Genomic DNA, 23,995 nt, shown 5'->3' with positions numbered 1-23,995 from the left:
GCTAACCCAAAATATGAGTTACCTAGCAGCATCAGAAAAACCCCTTCCTTCAGTCCTCAGTCCTAGGACAGAAGTACCCATTTAGTAAGCGCTCACACCATTGTAGTATGTACAGAGTATACATGTGCATATATGTACATATTTATAAAAGCGTTTGTATTTTTATCTGTTTCATTGTAAGTAGTTACTATAGTTAATGGGGGAAATAGGCACATCTTGTGAGATGTCAATCAAGGGTCAGTGATTGCTGTTACTACTGGATGCTGAGGATGTGCTTTTGGGAAATTGCATTACTCATACTTTAGCAAGTTTGTAGAGTCTTGATTGTAGACAAAATTGGACTCAAAGTTGTTTATCTACACCTCTTCTATCCTACGAAACTTTGATATAACAAGGATGGAAATATAAGTGTGGATGCAAAGATCTCAATGCAAAAACAGAAATACATGAGGGAACTTCACCCAATCCGTCACCTGCACCTCTGAGTATGATACTTTAGGTTGAATATAGCAAATTATAATCCTTCTATTTTTGCCACATTGCTCCTGGAAGTAGATTTTTAGGAACTTGATTAAACATTAGACTTGGACTTTCAACAAGTGGTTTATTTAGGAAGAACCAAACTACCAAATTAAAGGCAACAGAGGAACGTGAATGTGCCCTGCCCAGTCCTGAAATGAAATTAGAGGATCAAGTCCAACCTTCTGTTACGTCTGAATCCTCTTGCCAATACACCTGAAATTGAGTCTCAAGGTAATATATTATATAGAAGTGACAAGACAGTTGAACAGAATGGAAGCTTTTATCCTTTAAGACCTTGTGACCTACTTTTTTTTCCCTTCAGAAAGGAGAAGTCCACTTAAGGAAAGGCTGGGGCCCATCTTGAAAGCATTAACTTGTGACATAAACAGTCACCTAAGATTTGTTTTGATTACTGATCTCTCAGATGTTATATTGAGCTTTTTCAATATAGTAGATAAATGTGGGTATGTATATATACACCATATATATACTGTATATATGTGTATATATGTACATATGTAGTTCTACTCTTTGACAGATCAAAAAATGCAATTAAATATTTAGAAAATAAAATGCCTAAGCTGCCCATCTATTTTGATGTAACATAACACACATGATCCAATTATTTAAACATCAACACATTAAAAATATTATTTTTACAATTCCCATGAAAACCTAGGCAGTTTTTAAAAAACACTTCCTTTTGCAACAATGAACTTACAGATTACATTGAAGACACTGAACATGTGAATCACACAGTGGGTTTACAGAAAAGGTTGACAATAAATAGGCAAAAAGGAACAAGTTTATCAAAGATTTATTTTGAACAAAAATTTAATTGAAAAAATACTGTAGCAAAAATCATTTGGCAAAATTGTATTTCTTCTATACTAGTAGAGAATAAATGTCCCTTTTCTGCTCCAGCGATGACTGATGAGCCCTCTACATCATCTCTACCCTACTGAAGAAGCAGGCCACCTATGTCAACACTTATTTGTGAATGGCAGAAAAATCAAAGCAAAATTTATTCTTCCACCTCTAAAATCTCAGTATTGACAATGATTTCATTTATATGACATAGGTTAAAAGGGACCTGATACTTATTTTCAGCACATTCCAGTGTTGCCTACAGTATGATTTGGGTGGGAAAAAAAAAAAGTCCTTTTAGTAATAGACACTTCCTAGTATTATAGCCAAATAGTTTTCTTGTTTTTCCTTGCTCATGAAAAATTTCCTGCCATGAATAACTGTGCTGAAGTGGGGCTTTCATTTTACGGCAAACTGTTTTTTCATATTTTAAGTTCTATTTATCTTCCAAGAGATGAATACTTTGTTAAGAAAGACAGGCAAATGAGCCCTGAAGAATGCTGTTCTGTTATTAACTCATTGGCCAAATGTGTCAGGAGAGTCAAGATGCAGAAATTAAAGATCAAAGTGGGGATTTCATACTCTCTGTAAGAAATTGAGCCACAGTAAGCCCCTCCATGACTAATGAGACACTCTTTACTGTTGCTAAACATCATATGCAAGAGAAGCATTCACTTAAATTTAATTCATTTCTGTGGATCCAGGAGTGAAACACACATTTACAGCTGTTAATGTTTTTATAATTGTTGAAATGAATAAAAGAGAGATGTACCTATCAAAATATTCAGCCTCATCCAATATGTTAATTGTGAGGATCAGAAGTAAGGTGACTTAGTAAAAGCATCACGATTTAGCCTAAAATCTAGAGAACTTTGCTCATCTCCTGAATGTTAAACAAAGAATCTCTGCTTTTGCATTCACCCTAAAAACATCAAAAGCTGCTTAGTCATCCTACCTGTATGATTGTGTGTGTGTGTGTGATACAATCAAATTTATAACAGATAAGGTACATGATCAAGCCACACTGTTTTTCCAAATGTTTCTAATCCTTTAAATCAGTGTTTAGATATGAAATTTAATATACAAGTTTCTTGGAGGAAAAAGCAAGATGATGGAAAGTAGGGTTGATATAGCAGATGGAGTATGAATTTGCTCAGATGGACCCTGGAATGATCTATAAAGAGCAACAGAAGAGAGAAGTCAAAGATAGGGAAGAATTCATCCTCTTGCATATATTCTGAGATCTGAAAGGGCTGGATAGCAGACTGTAGTGGCACCTTCTCTTACATTGCCTGCACAATGAATGTGCTGTTCACATTTAGTGTACAAATTACCCGGTTGAGTAAAGAATCCAGCAGAAAGATATTTTGTATATTCCCAGTAAGACATATTGCTCAGTAGTACATCTCTCCAAAATGAAAGGGATAATCAGACTAATTATGTGATACTATTGGTTACTCCAAGCCTTAATTTCATAGTTGGCTCTCCTAGGATAAAAGTGGAGTTTTGTCTCATGGCATGCATATGCAATAAAGAGAGCTAGGAGATGCTTATCAGTGAAATGATATTCTTCTATCCCATTCAAAAGCATGAGATGATCTATTTACTATAGGTTATCAGAGATCCCGGATCTGGATCTCCCAACCTTTATTGCTAGCAATATCCCAGGTAGTTTGATGGGAAACTTCAGTGCTGCAGTGCTTAGATTCAACCAGACGGAAGCACTATTTTATTACACAGGGGACTCTTTCTCAACAATACAAGAAAGTCAAATAATACAGCCGTCAAATTTTTTACAAAGCACTTTGTGCTACTTTAAGCACCTCTTGTTCGAGAATTGCAAAAAACAAAAAACACCTAACTTTATGAAAAAGCATTTTAACCTCATTTTGCGGATGAGGAAACTGAGGCACAGAGAGGTTAAGTGACTGGGCCAAAGATACCTGGGTCAGCAGTAAATATAAGGACAAAAAGTGGGACCCCAGCATTCTAGCCTTTCTTGCCTATTCTTCGGCTATTGTTCTGGCTTTGAAAATGCCAGTGCTAAAACCAAAGAATAAGATACTGAACTCACGTCTGGAAGGATTCGTGTAGCATTTCATAGAAAGAGTTTCTGGCTCCCTACACACATTCTTCATGCATGGGAAATCTAGCCCTGTAAATAAAACCTTGACAATTTGAAAAATTGAGGCTGTTGTGTTACCTACAGTCAATGAGGTGTAAAATTAGATTTCAGGAACATTTATTGGCCCTCAGAGCTGAATCTAAGACTCAGTATTACATAACTTAGGAAAAGTACCAGTCTTCTAATTGCCTCTGGTAGAAAATGACCCTATCAGTAACGTTATGTTGTTTCTGTATAAAAAAAGTAGAGCTGTCTTATTGCGGTCAGCTCTCTGGGGGAAAAATGTTATCAGTCTAAATGACAAGAGGTCAGAATGCTCTAGGCATATCAGGATACTTTAAAAAATAATCATCATTTTATTTAATATTCACATCTCTGTGGCAAACTCAACTGTTGGTAGAAGTTTACTTATCGCCTCTATTGTGTGTTTTTACTCAAATCGTATAACATATTTATTTGCGCGCAATTTTAAGCAGCCATTTGAAAACCAGTGTTTTAGAAATGGATTCAGAGATGCTCTCTGGCCCGTGTTCCCTATAGATGTTGGCATTCGAAACAGAACTACGGCAGGGAGCTTGTGATTTAGAGCATTGTCTTCTTAATTTTCAATAGGAGTGAGATCAGTCTGTTCGTGGAGGAACACAGATGTGACAGAAGGCCAGGGAAGCATCAAATCTGCTTTTATTTCTTATGTTACATTCGCCAAGGTCCTCTGCCTCGCCACGTGGCCGGTTTAGTCGGGGCTCACCGTGATCCTCTGTCATCTGTGGAGTGCATTCCACAAGCTTCACCTTTTGCAGAAAGACAAACGGGAGACTGCTTTTCTTCCCATTCACACTGCAGATGTCTCTGTTCCTGAGTTTTAAACAACAATAAAGACAAAAAGCAAATCCCTGTAGTAAGAAACCAGACTTTTCAAATGAAACATTTTATTGTAAATAGCTCCTCATAGGTATTCCTCGTGCTTCATTCCCCACCCCCCCCTTGTTTTTTTGTTTGTTTTTTTTTTATTTTGTTTGCTTGTTTTGATTTTTTAAAATGTTTATTTTGGGACTAGTGTTTCCATGGGGTGTGGTGTTACATTAAAATGATCCCCCTGCACAGCAGGGGTAGAATGTTTCTTTGTAACTTTGGTTCCATGCCCAAGACACATCTTTCCTTGATCTGTTGAAACTGTTTCCATTGCTGATTTTTTTTTTCTTTACACAATATATGTTTATAGTTCTTCTCTTCTGGTTTGACATATACATGTTTCATTAAATGCAGCATATATTGTAGATTTTCAACAGGGTCATGTAGGAACTGTCAAGTAAGAAACCTTGAATAATGGCTTTAAAATACACAGTTGTAGTCCTGGCTACAGGGTAGTTCTTAGCTTTTGATCTCCCTCTCACTGTTGTAAACATTTCTGCCATCTTTGAAGGTTTAGTAGCATTTGCCTTTCTGGAGTCTTATCCGTGTTTTCGGTTACTCTGTAAAACAGAGGGAAAATTCTTTAATCATCATTTCTGTCCATGGCTGAAACAGGAAAAAAGTTCTTTAAAAAAAATTCTTTACCACCTTTTTGAACTCTATGATCTCATGCAAGTTACATCAATGAAGTTTCTAAGCTTAATTACTTGAATTTTGAATAAGAAAATAGAATGATCTATTTTAATGGTTATTGCAACATAACCATTAAATGCATATAAAGCAATTAACAGTTTTTGTTTCATAATAAGTGGCCTGACATATTAGCAATTATCATTGTTGCCTTTTCTTCTGTGGCCTTCTAAGACAAGACCTGAAGAATCTCTAATGAATTATCATACCACCAAATATAAATGTGAGATTATTTTTAAAAACAGGTATGTCTATGCCCTTCAGTGACCTAATTTTATGTCACACTTCCTCCTCAACAATTGTATCCAGTGCCGGGTGGTCTCTACCCTGCGGTGCTAACTTGGGAACTATGCCATACAGTTTTCTTCATTGGCTCCAGCGATCTTCCTGAAAAGGTATGTCCCTGGACTATGCCAGTTAGGACTCCTAGCCCTATTCCGCTCTAAGTCCCTATGTCTGGGTTTTTAATTGGTTAGCAGTTAAGGACATAATCATCTCTTCTTCCAAACAACCAAAGATGGCACAGAGGACATGCTATCATGTACTACTTAACAACATGGCTGTTAGAGTCTCAATAGTATGGATGAAGAAACACAGGACTTACATTTTCTCGCTGTATGTCTTTAAGTTCTCTAATCCTTAACTGCTCCATATGTAAAATAAAAATACTATGTCTGTAGCAGGATTTTACTGGTACCTAGATAGAGTGATCAAGATCAAGATCCAAAGTGGGATCCTTGATCTAAGGTGGGAGACCCCTGGTACCCCAGGAGAGTTGCCAGTCCACCCACCAGACACAAATTAAAGATTCAAAAGAATTCCTGTCCTAAGTGCAAGTCAGAACTATTTGGAATTCCTATCTGCAGGGCCACTTTGCTCCTCAAGACTAGACTGGACAGGAATGACAGAGTCACAGAGTCACAGAGGAGAACCAGTAGGGGGAAGTGCAGTGGTTGAGGTGGAGAAAGAGGGGTGCCAGGTGGCATAAATAGAAAATGGTGGTGCTTGCACAAATGACACTCACATGCCACTGCTCAAACACAGAGCAGTGCTCGCCTAGCGCACACCTTCAGGGAATACTGCCATGGGCATGCCCTGCACAGCCTCTGAAGAACGCACACACATGTTCCCCCACATGGCCAGTCGCTCACCACCTCTCACCAGAAAGCACATCAATAACTGCTCAGTAGCAGCCAGAGAAATAGCATCAACCACCAGCGGGGAGGGTTACAACCACTGTCAAGTGAGTTGAGAGGCATGTATCCTTTTTCCTCTATCTCTTTCCTGCCCTCCTGGAGAACCAAGATTTGAAGAGGGAAGAGGGAGTGCTCTCTCAGGGCCAGACCACGAACCTTCCGCTACACTTGGGATAGGGAAGAAATGCGATTAAACAGAGTCTGAGGTTGAATTTTAAACTGACTTAGACTTCCAAGAACTGAAAGTGGCTTAAAAAATGGGGGAATTGGCCTAAGGCATTTTTAAAGAATGAGAGATAATAATTGGAACCTGAGTGAAAGCTATGTTTTGAGAAAAATAGATTATGTTCATATTTACATCCCAGTGAGAGAAGAGCCCCAAAACCTACTTAAAAGTATAATTCCCATATTCCCTTGGTAGTGAAGAGAACTGATCTTAGTCTATATAAAAGATACTTTAAGGTGTGTGTGTGTATATATAATATATATATATGTATATAGTATATATATATGTCTATATAAAATATGTAAATCCAGAAAGTCTGTTACTTGCAAGCCTTCAATTTATACATTCTCAGAAATAAATCATAAATTCTGTTTCAAAACACATAGGCATCATTTCTGCCTGTCACAAATGAAATAAAGCCCATCATTAAAAAAAATTGATTTTAAATTACATCTATTTATTTTTGAGAGATAGAGTGTGAGCAGAGGAGGGACAGAGAGAGGAGACACAGAATCTGAGGCAGACTCCAGGCTCTGAGGAAGAGTTCAGCACAGAGCCCTATGCAGGGCTCGAACCTGCGAACCATGAGATCATGACCTGAGCTGAAACCGGACACTTAACTGACTGAGCCAGCCAGGCGCCCCAGTAAAGCCCATCATTTGAGTAAAACCATGTTGGTTTAAAAAAACAAATGGGCTTGTAGTCTTCCAGAATATTAAATTTCTGTACAGTGAGTATCTGTAAAGGAACTTGGAGCAAAGCCACATTTATTCAAATGGGCATCCCAAATACATAAAGCGCTATCCAATGGTCCGCCGTTGATGACTAATTTTCAGTGAACTAAAGGTCATTATACTCTAACTCAAACTGTATAGAATATAAATTCATCTTTGGTTCAGAAGGCCATCTGGATATTACAGAGCCTCAGGGATTCTTTTCAGTGAGTTGCTTAATGTCAGTGGGCTTTAGTTTCCTCCCTGGTAAAACACTGACTGCAGCTATCATTTCTGAGAGTTTACCACCTGCCACCAGACTCTAAGTGAATGAGCACAGCAATGTCACTTCTGCCCTATGATTCTAGTATCCAAGTACTCACCAGGCCAGCTGGTTCACAAGTGACACTTAGCGAATATTAGTCGGGTTCAATTGGCAGGCTACTTATGTTCACTATTCTTGAGGGTTTTCTTACTGCTAGAAGAAGGTCATTTAGATCTTAATATTTAGAGGCATATTGATGAACAAACTGTAGCCGCCTCCTGATCTCTAGTTACCACAGATCCCTGCAAATCCTTGACAGCAGTCACGCCCTCTTCCTGCTTCCTGTATCTCTAATCAAGGGCACCACCACCCAACCAAGTGTACCATCTAGACCCCTAAGGGCCTTCATGACACCTTCCATTCCATCAGTCCTCATATATACTTTATTGTATGGTAAAATATTCAATAAAGGATAGCTTATTGCCTCCTTTTTACAGATGAGGAAACAGACCCTGTTGGTCCTGGGGGTCTATGAGAATGCCACCGAGAAAGGCAAGTAATATTGAATGAAATGTAACTGAAGTCAGAGGATCACGGGAGGCTTCCCTGAGTCCCTGATTTTACACTGAGATGGGCAGGGCAAATGGATATGAAATAGTTGACTGTGGTGTGGGAAATATATGGCCAAAGTAGACAGAAGCACGTCTCACAATGCATGATCCAAGACAGAATGCTCGGTATGTCCTAGGAACTTGGCTTTAAATGTGTCTTTCTATGTGCCAGGTACTATATTGGTTGCTTTACTTATATAGTATCACCTAATCCTTAGGAAAAATAGTAGATGCTAATACCTGCTAAGTTTTTATATTAAGATATTAGTGTTTAGAGACATATAATAGTATTTATTTCATAGGAATGCTCAATTAAATAAAATAGATATGAAATACACTCTTTCAATCACAAAAGAGATATCCTCTTTCTCTTCCTTACCGTAATATCATCACTATCATTAAGGAGTATTTATTGATTGGGCACCTGGGTAGCACAGTTGGTTAAGCTTCCAACTCTTGACCTCAGCTCAGGTCATGATCTCATGGTTCGTGAGTTCAAGTCCCGCATTGGTCTCTGTGCTGATGGTGCAGAGCCTGCTCAGGATTCTCTCTCCCTCTCTCTGTCCCTCTCCTGCATGTGCATGGCCTCTTTGTCTCTCTCAAAGTAAATAAATAAACTTAAATAAATAAAAAATAAATAAAAATAAAAATAAGAAAAAAGAAGTATTTATTGATTTCCAGCTATAAGCTAGGCACTATCTGGATATTCGGGTTACAAGGACGAAGGAAACATGTATGGTCTCTGCCCTCATGAACCTATATACGATGAGGGAGAGAGGTATTATTAATTAAAAACAGCAACAACAACCAAAACAAGTCAAATGCATGTTAAATATTGCCGGGAGTGAAATCAAGGAAGATTTCCCTGCGGGAATCACAAGTGAGCTGAGATTGGAAGGATAAGGAGTAGGTGTTTACTAGATAAAGCAGGATTGAAAGTACTGTGCACACAAAGACTGTGTAGGCAAACTCCTGTGGGAGGCAGAAGGGAGTAAGACTCATCAAGGGAGCTCCTAGGGCAAGGGAAAGCCTGAGAGACTGCAGTGAGATCACACAGGGCTCCATTGGGCACGTGGGGGAACTGGGATTTCACCCTAATAATGTGCACCCCAGGAAGGGGGCACAATTAGATCTGTGTTTCCTAACACTTACTCAGTGGCTGTGTGGATAGTGAGTTGTAAGAGTGTCTGGAGAAGCAATGAACTGAGTTAGTAGGGTATCCTCCTAGGGAGTTGGGGGAGAACATATTTGTTCATGTATCTGTTCCTTTGTTCACTTATTCTTTAGGTTATTATCCAGAGCAAATCAGATAGTTATCTTGGTATTACACTACTATGTTATCCGGGGCTACAATCTAACATGTCATAAATCTGCTTTCAATTTCATTTACCCAACTATTTATTCATTCATCTGTCTATCCTTTTGACCATGTGTCAATTTAAAATGTATTCAGCAGCTAGTATGTAAAAGACACTGTTGTAGACATTGAAGATACAAAGATCAAGCATAAGCCTACTCTGTGCTTTCTTAATAGTCAACATTGTGAGACAGATAGGGAAACAATCTTAATATGACTAGGTGAAGGCTAATAGATACATCTACATAAAGAAAGACTGATTAACTGGAATACAATGATTCATCTTACAGAATTTTCCTATCAATATAAAAGAATACGGAGTAAAATTCTTCATTTTAAACAATAAATATTGTAGAATCCTACTGCCATTAGTTTTCCACAGGCCACTGAAGGCCTTGATGGGAGGAGGGACTGAAAATTATAAATGTAATAAGAAATGAACATTTGCATATTTTAATGGAGAATTTGTAACCAATCAACTGTGGCTGTTCTTATACTACAGTATCTATTTAAAAATTTTTTTTGGATTAGAAAAATAACACAGTATTATGTGCCTTTTAATATGTTCTATGTTACTAGATGGAAGTGAAAATATAGAGCTATCAAGTTCAAGAGTCATGACTGACAAAAGAATTATTAAAAAGGAACCAGGATGGCTTAGTCGGTTATGCTTCCAACTTGGGCTCAGGTCATGATCTCATCATCTATGAGTTTGAGCCCCATGTCAGGCTCTGTGCTGACAGGTCAAACCCCAGAGCCTGCTTTGAATTCTGTGTCTCCCTCTCTCTCTGCCACCCCTCTCCTGCTTTTGCTCTGTGTCTCTCTCTCTGTCTCTCAAATATAAATAAACATTAAAAAATTTTCTTAAAAAAGGAAACAGGATACATAGATGAAGGATCATGATTACCTGTTCTTTGTCTGGTCTTCCAAGCTTCATAATGAACAGAGCTGGTTCCATTATGTTCTTTATTAACCTGTCCCTCTTCAGAAGAAAAGGGTTTTCAATGGGTTGTTTTAACCTGGATATTAACATCCCAGTGATAGCTATTTGTGTACTCCTCTCGTTTTCTTCTCCTGATATAACTAACATGGAATAATTTGTGGTATACTACTTCTTTAGAATAAATATCCAGAATGCATGAGGAGATGATATCTCATAAAACTACCTGGGATTCCTCTCCTTTAAAAAAATTTTTTTAACATTTATTTATTTTTGAGGGACAGATCATGAGGAGGGGAGGGGCAGAGAGAGAGAGGGGTACACAGAATCAGAAGCAGGCTCTAGGCTCTGAGCTGTCAGCACAGAGCCTGATGTGGGGCTCGAACCCACAAACTGTGAGATCATGACCTGAGTTGAAGTCAGACGGTGAACTGACTGAGCCACCCAGGTACCCCGTGGAATCCCCCTCCTTAAGACAAAAGTCCCAATATAATCTATAGACCTGTGTTACTTGGCAGCCACTGAGAGCAATAAGGGTGCCTTCTTGGGAGCCTTCAGCAGCTTCTAGATCATCACTGACAAAAATGACTTAGGTAATTGTAATTGCAAAAAGAAAAAAAGCATGAGTCACTTCATTTTAAGGAGGGTATCTTTACATATACTTTAAGTTACTCTTGGGTTAAAGAGCAGAATATAAGCCTTTAATTTAGTAGGAAAAATATTTTTAAGGTTATGTGCCATATGCCTTTACTCTCTGCAGACAAGCCAAACATTTTTCTCGCCTATTTTTTTCCTATCTCTAGCTCAGCTACTATGGAGATAAAAATGGCATTCATCAATTTCTAGTCATGTCTTATTTAAATCTAGATTACTCCCTGAAAAGAGGAGATGAAAAGGCAAGTACTTGTTCTGGGTTTAGGTGGTAAACTATGTGATAATACCAGAGATTATAATTTCAAACTTTTATATTGATGAATCCAGTAACTGTGATAGCCAACTCTTCAAAATAATAACAGCTAAGAGTTGCTGATGATTGAACTATGTTCCAAGCAATGCAATTAGTCCTTTATATGCACAATCTCATTTAGTTCTCTGAATGTAATACCATGGTGTAGGTAACACAACCACTTTACAGAATAGGAAACCTAATCTCAAGTGGATTAAAGTTACCACAACATAGGCTGTAAATGACAGGATCCAAACTTAACAGTATATGTAACTTCAAAGCTGTAACTCTACTCAGCCATTTTCCTACACATATTTTAGACACCCCAGATGCACTGTCACACTGATTTGCTATACTCTCATTAGTTATAATCATGACCTTTCATTCAACAGACAATTACTAAGTGTCAGTTATGTGCTACTACGGAGGAAAAGCAAATTAAATCTTATACAACCCTCAAAGAGTCCCACAAAATGGGAAAAGGTATAGAGATGAGCACAATGTAATCTCAAAACCCACCAGCCCAGCAGTACTGCTCACGTTGCAGAAGACACCTCTGACTGCTGATATATACGAACAGAAATGGTGCTCACAATGTGGCAGCGATGCCCTCTCCTTTGGGAGGCAGTGTGGTGGTTAAAAGTGGCTAAAAATGTCTACAGTGAGTCTAGGTACGAATACTAAACCTGCCAATTGTAGCTCTACCGCCTCGGAAGTCCCATGCTACTGTTTCTCCAACTATAATGAAAGGAATAAATCAGCACCACTTTACAGGGGGTGTTGTGTGGTTCACTGTATCCATTGCTTAAAATAGCCCCTGGCGTGTAAGTGTTAGCCATTGATGATGTGATTGTTCAAACCTATGCATTTTCTGATAGTGTTTATGAATTTTGATTTTTCTTTCCTCAACTACCACATAGTACTCATGTCCTGTTTCTTTCTTTCTTATTCCTAGTAGGGGAGAGCTATTTGTTTTCTGATGCTCTGGCCATTCCTACCTCCTCCTAGAAAATCTCACCCATTTCACCTTACACAGATTCATTCAGTTTAAGAGACTCAGTCCTCTTCCTATGTTCTGCAAGGTCACCATCCATCTTGCCAGACAAAGGATGGCTGGCAGTCTGAAAAGAAACTCTTCTGGAAGAACGCATAAAGCCAGAAAGTTGATTATATGAGAACATAAACTTTCTGGGCATATACGCTTAACTCCTTCCTTGTATCGGGCCATGCTAAGCACTTTTGCTTGTCGGTTCCACACCTAGGTAACAGGGATGATACTCATGGGGAGAGCAACTGTCTCTTCTCTATTCTTCAACTTGCTATGGAAAACATTGAATAAAGTGAGGCCCAGGAAAGATCCCTGTGTAATAGAACTTAATAGGAAAACCAAAGTGACACAGACCATGACATATGGATTTAGAAGAGCACCTGGCCCTTCCTCATTTTTAAATAATGCTATCATGAGGCACAGTGTCTGTACCCGGGAGACATCAGAATCACATTTTAACATCCATGTTAGAAACACAGACTGGTCCTTGCTCTCCACTCCTCCCACCCTCCATCTCACCTCCACCTCCAGCAACCTGATCCACTGAGTCAGAGGTAAGGACTTGGAATCTGTATTTTTCATAGCTTTGGGAATCAGTGTCTAAGATTATTTATACATGTATTCGTGAGACACAGACTTGATCATTTAGTAGTAATAAAACTCTCATTGTTCTACATTGGCACGGAAAGTTATCTTACTTGCAAAGACGATCCAATTTCACTTAAAAGCCTGCTTTCCTGAGTTGTGATGAAATCAGACTGGGAGAAAGGGTTAAAAATAAATCAGCCATTTTTAGCTTGTTAAGCTTACAGAATCAGAATTTTCAAGCTGGAAGAGATACTAAAAATATACTCGCATCTCTTCATTTCGCAGAGAGGGAAGCAGCTCTTTCCATATAATGAAAGATGAGAATACTGAGCCCCATAGACATTAAGACTTCCCAAAGCAATACAGTTAACTAGAACAATATTCTTGATTTCCCTATTTGATGGTTGCTTTGTTTTTTTAATAATCGCCCAAATGGATTGGATCTGCTTCTCACATTTTTTACTCTTTTTTTAAATTGAAGCACAGTTGATACACAATGTTACATTAGTTTCAGGTGATCTGTTTCTCATTTTATGGCATTTAAGCTAACCAAATGTATTTGTTTTTTTTTTTAAACCAAACAAACATGGGCATTACTAGTAACTAGTAACTGTATACAGCATCCTTCTGATCAAATACCTCTTAGAGCCATATTTTGAGAATTAAATGAAATCTTACCTTTAAGAGGCACCTTGACATCAAGGCCATAGAATAAAGGCAAGAGAGAAGAACAAGAATAGAAACAGAAACTGCAGAAGAAAAAGAAGAAGATTATGTAAATTGGAATTTCTGTAGTGTCATTCATCTAGTACAAAACCTCAAGCTCTTCCACTTTGCTTAATTCTGACCACTTGTCACATACATACCAAGCACCTTTTGTTTAAAAAAAACATATGTTTTACTTATTTGTTGGCAAAATAATGTGAGGAATAACTGGTGTCAACTAACATGGACTCATACATTTTATTTTATTTTATTTTATTTTATTTTTTTAAAATTTTTAATGTTTTTTATTTATTTCTAGGAGAAAGATAGAGACAGCGTGAGCAGGGGAAGGTCAGAGAGAGAGGGAGTCACAGATTGAAACAGGCTCCAGGCCCTGAGCTGGCAGTCAGCACAGAGCCCGACGCGGGGCTCGAACTCACGAACCGCGAGGTCATGACCCAAGCGAAAGCCGGACGCTTAACCGACTAAGCCACCCAGGCGCCCTATGGACTCATACATTTTAGAATTCTGAGGGGGGGTCTAATAGATCATGGGCCTTAAGCTCCTAATTCTTTAAGTGAGAAAAGTAAGCACAGAACAGTTCATTAATAGTCTAATTGCATGTCATTTCATGTCATAGTAAAGCCTTGAATTTAGGCCTCCTGAATCTTACTTTATTCTATATTATTGTCTGTTTTTTAATGTGTGGCAGGGTAAATCAAAACTACAAAAATATGATCAGAGTATCCACTTCATCACTTAATGCTATCATTGTTTGGTTAATTTGAGTAAGGCATAGCAGAGAGGATATTAATATGTGAGGTAAACATATAATAAATCATCCACAGTGGGCTACTTCTGAGGTGGAAATGCAGACACTATCAGTAATTACATCAGGACATCAGCTATGGCCTGGGTCTACCCTGGACAAGCAAGGATGTGTGGTATGAAATATGCTTATACATCAGTGGACGCCTCAGATAATGAACACACACTGCTGTTCGAACCTCCATGCTTTGCAGATATTCTCTCCTTCTTTGACTCATCGAAGTTAAATGGAGTCTGATTTGTCTCTCTTCACTGAGAACCTTTGCCAGAAAAGCAGATACTTGAGTGAACAGACGTGCTTGTGTAGCAGTGGTACATAACCAACCGCATTCTAATTGTAGAAGGCCGCAGGTCAGACCCGTGTTTTTCAAATACCAATTTCCTTGATGAGGCACTCCTACAGAGTCAGACTTTGACCTTGTTGTCACACTTCAGGAGCATTTTGTCAGACACGACTTCCTTGAATAATGGTGGTGTATGGCATTCTAATGTTGAGCAGGTTATTGGCATGTGTCCTTTAATGCCACTGCTTACAGGGCTCTGGCTTCACTGTAGCAAAACTGTAGGGACAAGTTATAAAAATGGTGCTAAGAGTCAAGCGTTGGTGACTGTTCTATGAGTCCAGAAAGCAGAAACTCTGTCCTTTTTTTTTTTTCAACTCCTTGAAGATGGAGAGTGGTAAAATGATGCCCGTAGCAGAAAATGGAGAGGAAAGGGAGGCTTCCACTACTCCTCTGAGGAGCTCAGACATCAGTGCCACCTCTCTGGGTATGAGGAGGTGCCCATCACCTCAATGGCAATGAGATTCTTTGTCCAGGCAGTTCAGGGTGCCGAACGTAGCATGTGGAGTCAGACATCCTGGCCTCTAGACTTGATATGGACTGGTTACATAGTCCTGGGAATGGTGTTTAATCTCTCTGACCTGTTGTGTTATTACCTGTAAAAAAGCGGATCCTGATATCCGCTGTGTCTGACTCACAGAGTAACTCTCAAGAGAGTCGATGAAGCCAATGAACATGGAAGTGCTTGGGCTGAGGTAAAACTGCATATGTGAGGCAATTCTGTTACGTGTGATCATCACATTACACATACTAACCATGTGCATGGAAATTAGGAATAAAGAAAGAATACTTCATGGACCCTCAGGAGTTGTTCAAGTACCCCAAGGAAAAGAAAGAAGAATAGCTCTCACATAGGTGAGCTTTAGCATTTTTTCTGGGTTTGTGTGTGTGAACTGGGGTCAAGGGAATAGAAGGTATGTCACAAACCTTGTCTCTCATTCAAATCTCTAGTCAGAAACCAAATGGATTGTTTTGAAGTGGCTTAATTTATTACTGTATGTGGAATATGCTGCTTTGGATGCTAAAGAATCCTTATTCACCATTATGTACGTTACCCCATTATAAATGTTTAAAGAGTTCAGATCCATGAAATGAAAAGTTCAGTGAATTTTGGCAGTGAACATAATCTTAATCGCCTTCCTCTAACATTTCCATGAGGTTTAATAAGAAAATGCCTAGGGTAGGAGCGCCTGGATGGCTCAGTTGGCTGAACATCCAACTTCGGCTCAGTTCATGATTGCATGGTTTGTGAGTTCCAGCCCTACGTCAGGCTCTGTGCTGACAGCTCAGAGCCTGGATCCTGCTTTGGATTCTGTGTCTCCTCTTTCTCTGCCCCTCCCCTGCTCACTCTCTGTCTTTCTCTCTCTCTCTAATGTAAATAAACATTTAAAAAAAAAAAGAAAGAAAATGCCTAGGGTAGTGATATTAATAGAGATTTTAACACCCCCCTGCTTTTAGTTTGGTTTTCCTTACATGAATGGGGCCTGAACCAAACTGAAGTTTCTCGTTTTAATTCTGGCTTCCTCTTTGTCAGCTGTGGAGCAGGTTGAGACTTTGCACAGAAAATTCCTAGAACCAAGAGCTAGCCATTTGAAGCTGTGGGAAATGGAAGGCATCAGGCATGTGCGCTGACAACCAGAGAGACTGGAAACAGTCCCCACCTTCTGTGGGTTTTCTGCCAAATGCTGGGAAGTCAGACTCGGTCTTTAGCTTACTGTACTTCACCTTTGCCTCATTCAGTCCCATAGAGCTAAACGACACAATTCTGAAATGAAGACCACTCAAATTTACAATTTTGCAGAGGCTGTGTATTTTATGTCTGGAAATTTTGGGAGTTCTACTTTTTAATCGAACACCCTCAGTGTTTTGTAATTTTCACTTAAGTGACCTAATCTGTTCCTCACGGAACCCATGAGAAGAGGTGAGGGCAAGCTTTATCATCCTTATTTTATAGATAAGGCTTAGACAAGTCTCGGTCACATACCCAAGGTCAATTAAGTATGTGAAGACCCAGCCTTCATAAGAATCCAGGCTGCTGATGGTCTGGCCTCTGGCCCCGACCAACTAACTCTCTCTGATCTCACATGTATGGGTAACTACAGAAGTAATTTGGGATGAAGAAAAACCTGATCGTTGTCTCAGAAGCAGCAGATGGTTTGCTATTTTCTTCTTGGGTGCCCATGGAAGATGCTGCAAAATAGCCATATTCTTTCGCCACACAGGAAATCAGACTGAAACTCTAGGGAAGGCCTCTTGCCATCCTTGCTGTGTTCCTCAGCACGGTGCTCCCGGCATCACGGGCAGGGTCAGTGTTGTTGTCTTAAGATTGTTGGACTCACTGCAGCCTGTCCAGCACCCCTGTGTGAGCCCTCTCCCATCCCCCACCATGCACACTTCCAAATGCCACCTTTCAGAACTACTACACTCTCCCCTGTAAGTGTTGGCTGACTTGGAGGAGTCTTTCCGGCCACTGGGGAAAGCGACGTGAGGGCATCTTCATCATGTGTCAACCTAAGTTTCTGGACTTACCATGGAGGGGACAATGAAGCACAAGGAAGAAAGGGCTTTCTATCAACAATAACAGGAATGATTGTTTTTGTTTTTTTTTTTCCATAAAGGGACCAAAAAGATTTTGAAAAGAAAGAGCAAAGTACAGTCACAAAACTCAAAAGAAACTTTTGGAAAGGAAACCAAGATAAGAGAGGGGAAGTGAGGAAAGAAAGCACCCATAGCAAAAAATAGGAATCAACACAAAAGGCAAACATGTCCAGGCTAGGTTGCTGAAGACAGAACCTTTTCTGGGATGCTGGTGACTGACTGACGGTGAAGTTTATATTGACCATGACAATACCTGCCTCAGCAAGATACACAGTAACAGAGAAGAAACACAACACGGTGAGTGAAACTCCTATTATTTTCTGGTCTGAAAGTTAAAGACAAATTCGCACTGAATTTAACACGTACCTTTTCTTCTAAGTCTTTTATCTGTCTTTTCTGGATGTCTGTTTTATCTTCTAAGTCACGAATTCTCTGAAGAAAGGAAAAAAGAGAAAGACTTAGTGGGTGTTTAATAAGAAGATTGTTTGCCAACCTAAAACACAAAACTTGCTGCGAAAACATTAACATTAGTAGTCAGAGCGAGGGGCGCCTGGGTGGCTTAGTCGGTTAAACGTCCGACTTTCGCTTAGGTTATGATCTCACGGTTCGTGGGTTCGAGCCCCGCATCGGGCTCTGTGCTGACTGCCAGCTCAGAGCCTGGAGCCTATTTCGGAGTCTGTGATTCCCTCTCTCTCTGACCCTCCCCTGCTCACGCTGTCTCTCTCTCTCTCCTAGAAATAAATAAAACATTAAAAAAAAAATTAAAAAAAAAAAAAAGTAGTCGGAGTGAGAAGCATCACATAGATGTTTTTCCATACTGAGAAGACGGTTGGATTACCCACACTTGTGATGGAAAAGCACGGCATTAATTACGTACGTATTTTTAAATTTGCTACCCCATCTATGCACCTATCCCTACAGACCCTATGCCTATGAGGGAGCTAACATTCTCACCCCACTGTCCTTGGGCTTGGCCACAAGACCTGTCTGGCCAGTGGAATGAGAGTAGGAGAAGTGGGCATACCACTTCCTCATACAGACTGCAGGATGTCCCGGAACTAGTGAGCAAGAAACTAACTGGGTTGTAGCCATTTGGATTGGGATCTTTAGCTGTTGATTATCACAAATGCAAACAGTCCCATTGTTTTTTTGCTACCCTTTCTTTCCAACTGTATTTGATCTCTGCTTTAGGGTAGAATTTACTCCAAAAGCAGGACTTGCCAATTCTCATAAAACAAAGTAGAGACTAGAGTTGGACAAATATTCCAAGGAGGAAACTGATTAAATTAGGGGAAAACTAAACATAGCAAAAAGCATAAGTAATCCTAAAGACAAAATAGTTAGTTCCAGAACTCTTTGAACTTACCTGTCAATTGTATAACAAAATTCCAGTGATTTAAGAAGCACAGATTTGAAATCAACATCACACATTTATTTGCAAGTGAAAAATCTTCAAATTTCAAGACAACTAAAGGCTTTTTATGTTCATGGCACATAGTTATACAGTATAAGTTTGTTATTTAATGCTTCTCTTGGGAATAATCAGAAAATGGACTAGAGTCTGAGAAGAAAACGGCGGAAGCTAAAGGGGTAATAATATAGAAAGAGAGGTTTTTATAATGCAATTTGGGGAGAAAAAGGGGAAGCTAGAACAAATACTTGAATTTGGAAATTGTATCCCCCTTTCTGTGAAACAGTAGTTCTCAATGGAGGATGACTCCGGCCCCCGGAGGACATCTGGCAATGTCTGGATATCTTTTAAAGTTAGTTAATCTGAAGTGTACAATTTGGTGGTTTTAGAATATTCACAAAGTTGTGCAACCATCATCACTATCTGACTGTCTGGACATTTCTGAATCACATGTGGTCAATAATTACACCTGGGGTGGGGGTTGTAACCAGCATCCAATGGGCAGAGCCCAGGAAGATACACAGGACAGTCCCTACCATAAAGAATCCTCTGACCAAGAGCACGTGTGTGGCTCAGTTGGTTGAGCGTTCCACTCTTGATTTCAGCTTAGGTCATGATCTCCTGGTTTGTGAGTCCGAGCCCCATGTCAGGCTCTGTGCTGACAGTGTGAAGTCTGCTTGAGATTGTCTCTCTGCCCCTCTCCCACTCACACACACATGTGCATGCTCTCTTTCTCTCCCTGTCTAAAAATATATAAATAAACATAAAAAATAGAATCATCTGACCAAATGTAGGGAGTAAGGAGACTGAGGAGTCTGCTTTAAAAGGAAGGGGCTGAGGTTTGTGCAGAGGAGGATGAGGTTGTTTGCGTCAGAGAGACTATTAAGGCTGACCTTGAAATTATAAGACAATGAATTCAGGGTAAGACAAGGGGCCTGGAAGCTAATGCTGCGTGTACATGGGAGTGATGTGTGTGTTTGTGTATATTTCCACAATGCTGTTCAGGTGCCAAAGCTACACAATAAAAGAATAAATTTGCTAGACATTTCTACCTTGAGGGTACGTGTAATTCCTTGATATGTCTACTGAATGTGGAGGCAAGTATTATCTCAACAAAATCATGGACATGTGAGATTACTACTGTGTCTATTCAGCCACCAAGTGTGTGTTTGTTGGGCCACCTCTTACAAAGGTCAGGTCTATGCTAGATATAATGGAGAATACAGACACCAGTCAATTTTTGGTCTCAAAGAATCATCAGAATCAGATGGGGAGACAAAGTTGAAAACACAGGGAAAAACAAATTAAGTAGAATAAGTAAACAATGGCAAAGCCATTGTAACTTCATCACCAATCTCTAGTAAGTAGGACTGAGTTCAGTACAAAGAAGCTGCCTATGCGTGTTGAGTACATGAGTTATTTATGCTACAGTTGTGTGCTACATGCTCTACTTCTTTCCTTTCCCATTCACTTGCCACCCCATCCAACGGAGAACCTTCTCAGGTCCAAAATAGAAGCCTTTTCTATCACTCTTACCTGTCCTGCTAATAAGTACACCAAGTCACTGTTGTCTGCATCAGGACTGGGGTGACAGCTTACTGCTAGCTCTTCCTGTTTCTAATTTAGTACATCCATCTACAGCAGCTGTGTGCACTCCTGACAGGTGGAATAATCGGGGCAGGCCCTGAGTTTAAGGGGGAGAGGAAGAGGAGTAAGAATAAGGGAGAGGTAGCCAAGCTGCGCTCAGAAAATAACCCAACTTCCTTCAAGGTCCAGTGTGATTTAGTCTTGTCTTCCCGCTCCAGCTTCACCTCACAGCTGCTTCACCTTGGCTATATGTGCTCCATTGTTATGGCCTTCTCTCTGTTCTTTGACTATTCCAAATGTTTCCACAATAGCGACTTACACTCTGTCGTCCCTGTCTTCTGGGGCACTTTGCCAAGATCTTTGTGTGGCTGGTCCCTTGGGTTTCAGACATCTTCAGAGACACCCGGTCTGCCTAGTGAGTCTAAAGGGCGAATCCTATTCCCAAATGCACACACACATTGTATACTTTTCTTCAGAGCATTTTCTGTCTCTCTCTGAAATTACCTTGGTCATTGTTCACTTGCGTTGTTGCTTTGACCCTTTTTGCCTCTAGGACAGATAAGAGCAGTGACCGTTAAGTCTTTGTCTACCATCATATTCCTAGGACCTGGCACAAGCAGGCTCTCAATATGTGGTTTTAAAAGAATGTGTAACAGAGTATGGAGTACAGATTTTTGGCAGTAGTATGCAGTCCATTATTATCAGGGGAACATCCTAAAGGAGGTGGATCTTAAACTGGGACTGGAAAAATGAGAACATTTGGATAAATGCAGCAGACACCGAAGGGCATTTTAGGGTGAATGATCATGCTAACAAAGGCTTGGAGGTGAGAGTCATGACCCAAGGGGTACCAAGAAGAGTTCTGTATGAGTGGAGAGGACCGTATGCTCTGGAGATTGTCTCAGATCAGGTTTTCAGGGAAGGGGTAGCCAGCTAATGAAGGATCTGGAGAGACCTGCATAGACTTAGACCCAACTGGAAATTGAGATCATGTGGGTTTTGAGGAAAAATGGACCATGAGGAAAGGTGAAAGGACATGTAGTGATATGCATGATGAAGTAGAGAGAGGGGCAGGAAGTCCTCTCCACCACTCAATCCCTGTAGCATACTGCATATGATTTTTTTATGCCACTTGTCAACAGATATCAATCATAATTAGTTTTTTGTGTGTTAGCCTCCTTTGTCTCCTTCAATAGGTCCTAGGCTTTGTAAAAGCCGAGTCCATGTGAATTCTCCACGTCTGGCATGCCAAAGTCTAGAAAGTGCATTTAAACAGTGACTGAATAAATTCCTAGATGATGGATTTGGGTTACATAAGAGGACATCTGGCAGCATCTGGGATCTGCTGCAGGATTGAAAGGTCCTGCTCTATGCCTCAGGTTACAAGTATGGACAAAATGGACCAGCTTCAAAAACACTTCTGGAGAAATACTAATTGGATGTACTGCTCTATTAATGATTGCAGATAAAGGACAAAGAAGACTTCAGCGTTTCCAGCCTGAGTGCTTTGGGATATGTTAATTCTACTGACCAAGGCAGGCCAATGGGGAGAGAAGGGGAAAGAAGAAGAATGCACACTTAGGTATGTTTCTTATGAGTTCACTGTGAACCATTCAAGCAGAAATGTCCAATAAATAGGGATATGCTCTAGGAGTTAACTGGATCACATACTTACACGTGACAAATCTTGGCCAACACCTCCTGGACTAATTGTTTTAAATCAAATCTACTGATTATAAGGGGGTGGGGAAAAGAGTAAGAAATAATTAGAAAAGGCAAATTTTCTAATGAAAATTTGTTTGGGAGATAGAAAATTTCAATGGAAATCTGAGGCTTAGAAATGTATCTCTCACTGGACAGCTTAACACAAAGCAAACAAAACCATGTCTTTCAGGTTTGGCTTGCTTAGAGACTCAGAAAAATGACAAAGGTTTTAGTCACCAATAAATTTAGATTACTTTTTGCCCATCTTAAAAATAAATCCTTCTGGGGTACCTGTGTGGCTCAGTTGGTTAAGCATCTGACTTCGGCTCAGGTTCATCAGTTTGAGCCCCATATTGGGCTCTGTGCTGACAGCTAGATCAGAGTCTGGAGCCTGCTTCAGATTCTGTGTCTCCCTCTCTCTCTGCCCTTCCCCAGCTCATGCTCTCTCTCTCAAAAATAAATAAACATTTAAAAAAGTAAAGAAAAAGAAAAAAAAGCACTTCTGTGGTTCCATGGCACAGCCCATGATTTGTTGAAATTAATTAAGTGCTCTTGCAGTATAAAAAATTTATGCAGAGGACACTTTCATTCCCCCCAACTAATGATGCCATGGAGTCTATTATTAAAGGACTGAAAAGCTCTCTAGGATCAAACCCCAGCACTTTATGACAGAATCTGAAGGGGCACTGAAACAAACATGCCTGTGTTCACCATCTCTGGGACAAACGGCTTCACAGTTCCCTGTTAACTCAGATAATCGACTATCAAGGTTCGCACAACTCCTGGCTGTGTAGGAAGTGTGCTAAGTGTCCTGTTCCCCACAAACTGTTCTTATGGGTGTCATAAAATAACCTGTTGCATTTCCACTCACCGTGATCTCTAAAGACCACAGGACTCCTACTTCTTATATAGCTCACCTGGATTTTGTATCTCTTGCTTATCTCAGCTTCTGAGTACCAAATCCTATTGGCACTATCAATTTTGGAATTCTTTTGGAATCTGCTTTTTGACCTGGGCCTTAAGTCCTCACCTGTCAAGCTAAGCCATGAACTAAGAGATGGAATTAAGAATTTTGGCTACAAATTAATAGTGAGTGTCTCTGGAGTCTTGCTGGTCCAGATGGGTTGTATCAATCAGAGAGGGCTCCAGCTGCACAGGAGAGTTGTAGTACAGTGGTTACTCGCACTGGCCCTGAGTCATGCCCACCCGAGGTGACGCTGGGTCTGGTGCTGGCTCTCTGTGTCACCTTGGGCAAATCACTTAAGCACTGGTATCTTCAGTATCGTTGTCTCATCAATGGGATAATAAGAATACTTACCTTAGCGGGCTACTGTGAAGATTAAATGCAATGATGTAAGTAGAGCCCTTAGTTTAGTTCCTGACATAGCAAATGCCAGTAAGTAAGCGGCAGCTTCCAGGCTTTACTGTTGTTGCTGTTTGTTCTGGGAATAAAGAAAAAGGCCCTTGTTCTCTTTTATCCTATTCAAATTATCTGATCAGGCTAGATTATGGACTGGGAAGAGGAACAGGAGGAAGCAGTATTTCTGTCCTGGGGAGAGTCTTGCTTCCCTGCATAAGGGAGCTAATCAGGTTCTGGGAGACCCAAAGGGTATTTCATGAAAAAGCAGTTCCTGAAATAGCAGCACTATGTGATGCTTCCGGAATGCCACTTTTCTCGGGACTGAATCATTACAAAATGTCATCCTGTCCCTGAGTCTAGGTGGAAACCAAGAGTTCTGTATCTTACTCTCTGCAGATGACATACAGCTCCTCGGCTTCTCCTCACCCAGACTCAGTACCATGTACTTAACTAAG

At 40.0% G+C, this 23,995-nt stretch overlaps 1 protein-coding gene and 1 long non-coding RNA gene across 6 annotated transcripts in view; one reads left to right on the top strand and one right to left on the bottom strand.

The window, feature by feature from the left end:
• Positions 1-4,178: 4,178 nt before the first annotated feature.
• JAKMIP2 (janus kinase and microtubule interacting protein 2) overlaps positions 4,179-23,995 on the bottom strand; it is a 69,813-nt gene continuing 49,996 nt past the window's right edge. For 2 of the 4 annotated variants that reach the window (XM_039219194.1, XM_039219196.1), the window contains 3 exons: positions 17,845-17,910; positions 13,685-13,755; positions 4,179-4,986 (listed from right to left, as the gene is read on the bottom strand). In XM_039219194.1, the coding sequence (XP_039075125.1) occupies positions 13,705-13,755; positions 17,845-17,910 (117 nt within the window). In that variant the 3' untranslated portion in view covers positions 4,179-4,986; positions 13,685-13,704. Of the gene's footprint in view, positions 4,987-13,116; positions 13,177-13,684; positions 13,756-17,844; positions 17,911-23,995 lie in introns of all 4 variants that reach the window. The other 2 variants (XR_005525867.1, XM_039219195.1) reach the window with 2 other exon arrangements.
• Positions 17,503-22,437, top strand: LOC120221676. Of its 2 annotated transcripts, none has more exons than XR_005525868.1 (3): positions 17,503-17,775; positions 18,214-18,351; positions 21,673-22,437. It is a non-coding gene; the product is annotated as an uncharacterized LOC120221676 (long non-coding RNA). The 2 variants fall into 2 exon arrangements; XR_005525869.1 differs by having other exon boundaries at positions 21,651-22,437.

The sequence above is a fragment of the Hyaena hyaena genome, unplaced genomic scaffold, assembly GCF_003009895.1.
Source record: "Hyaena hyaena isolate Hyena2069 unplaced genomic scaffold, ASM300989v1 scaffold_797, whole genome shotgun sequence".
NCBI lineage: Eukaryota > Metazoa > Chordata > Mammalia > Carnivora > Hyaenidae > Hyaena > Hyaena hyaena.
Note: the sequence above shows the minus strand (reverse complement) of the source record. Positions and strands in the feature narration are given on the sequence as shown.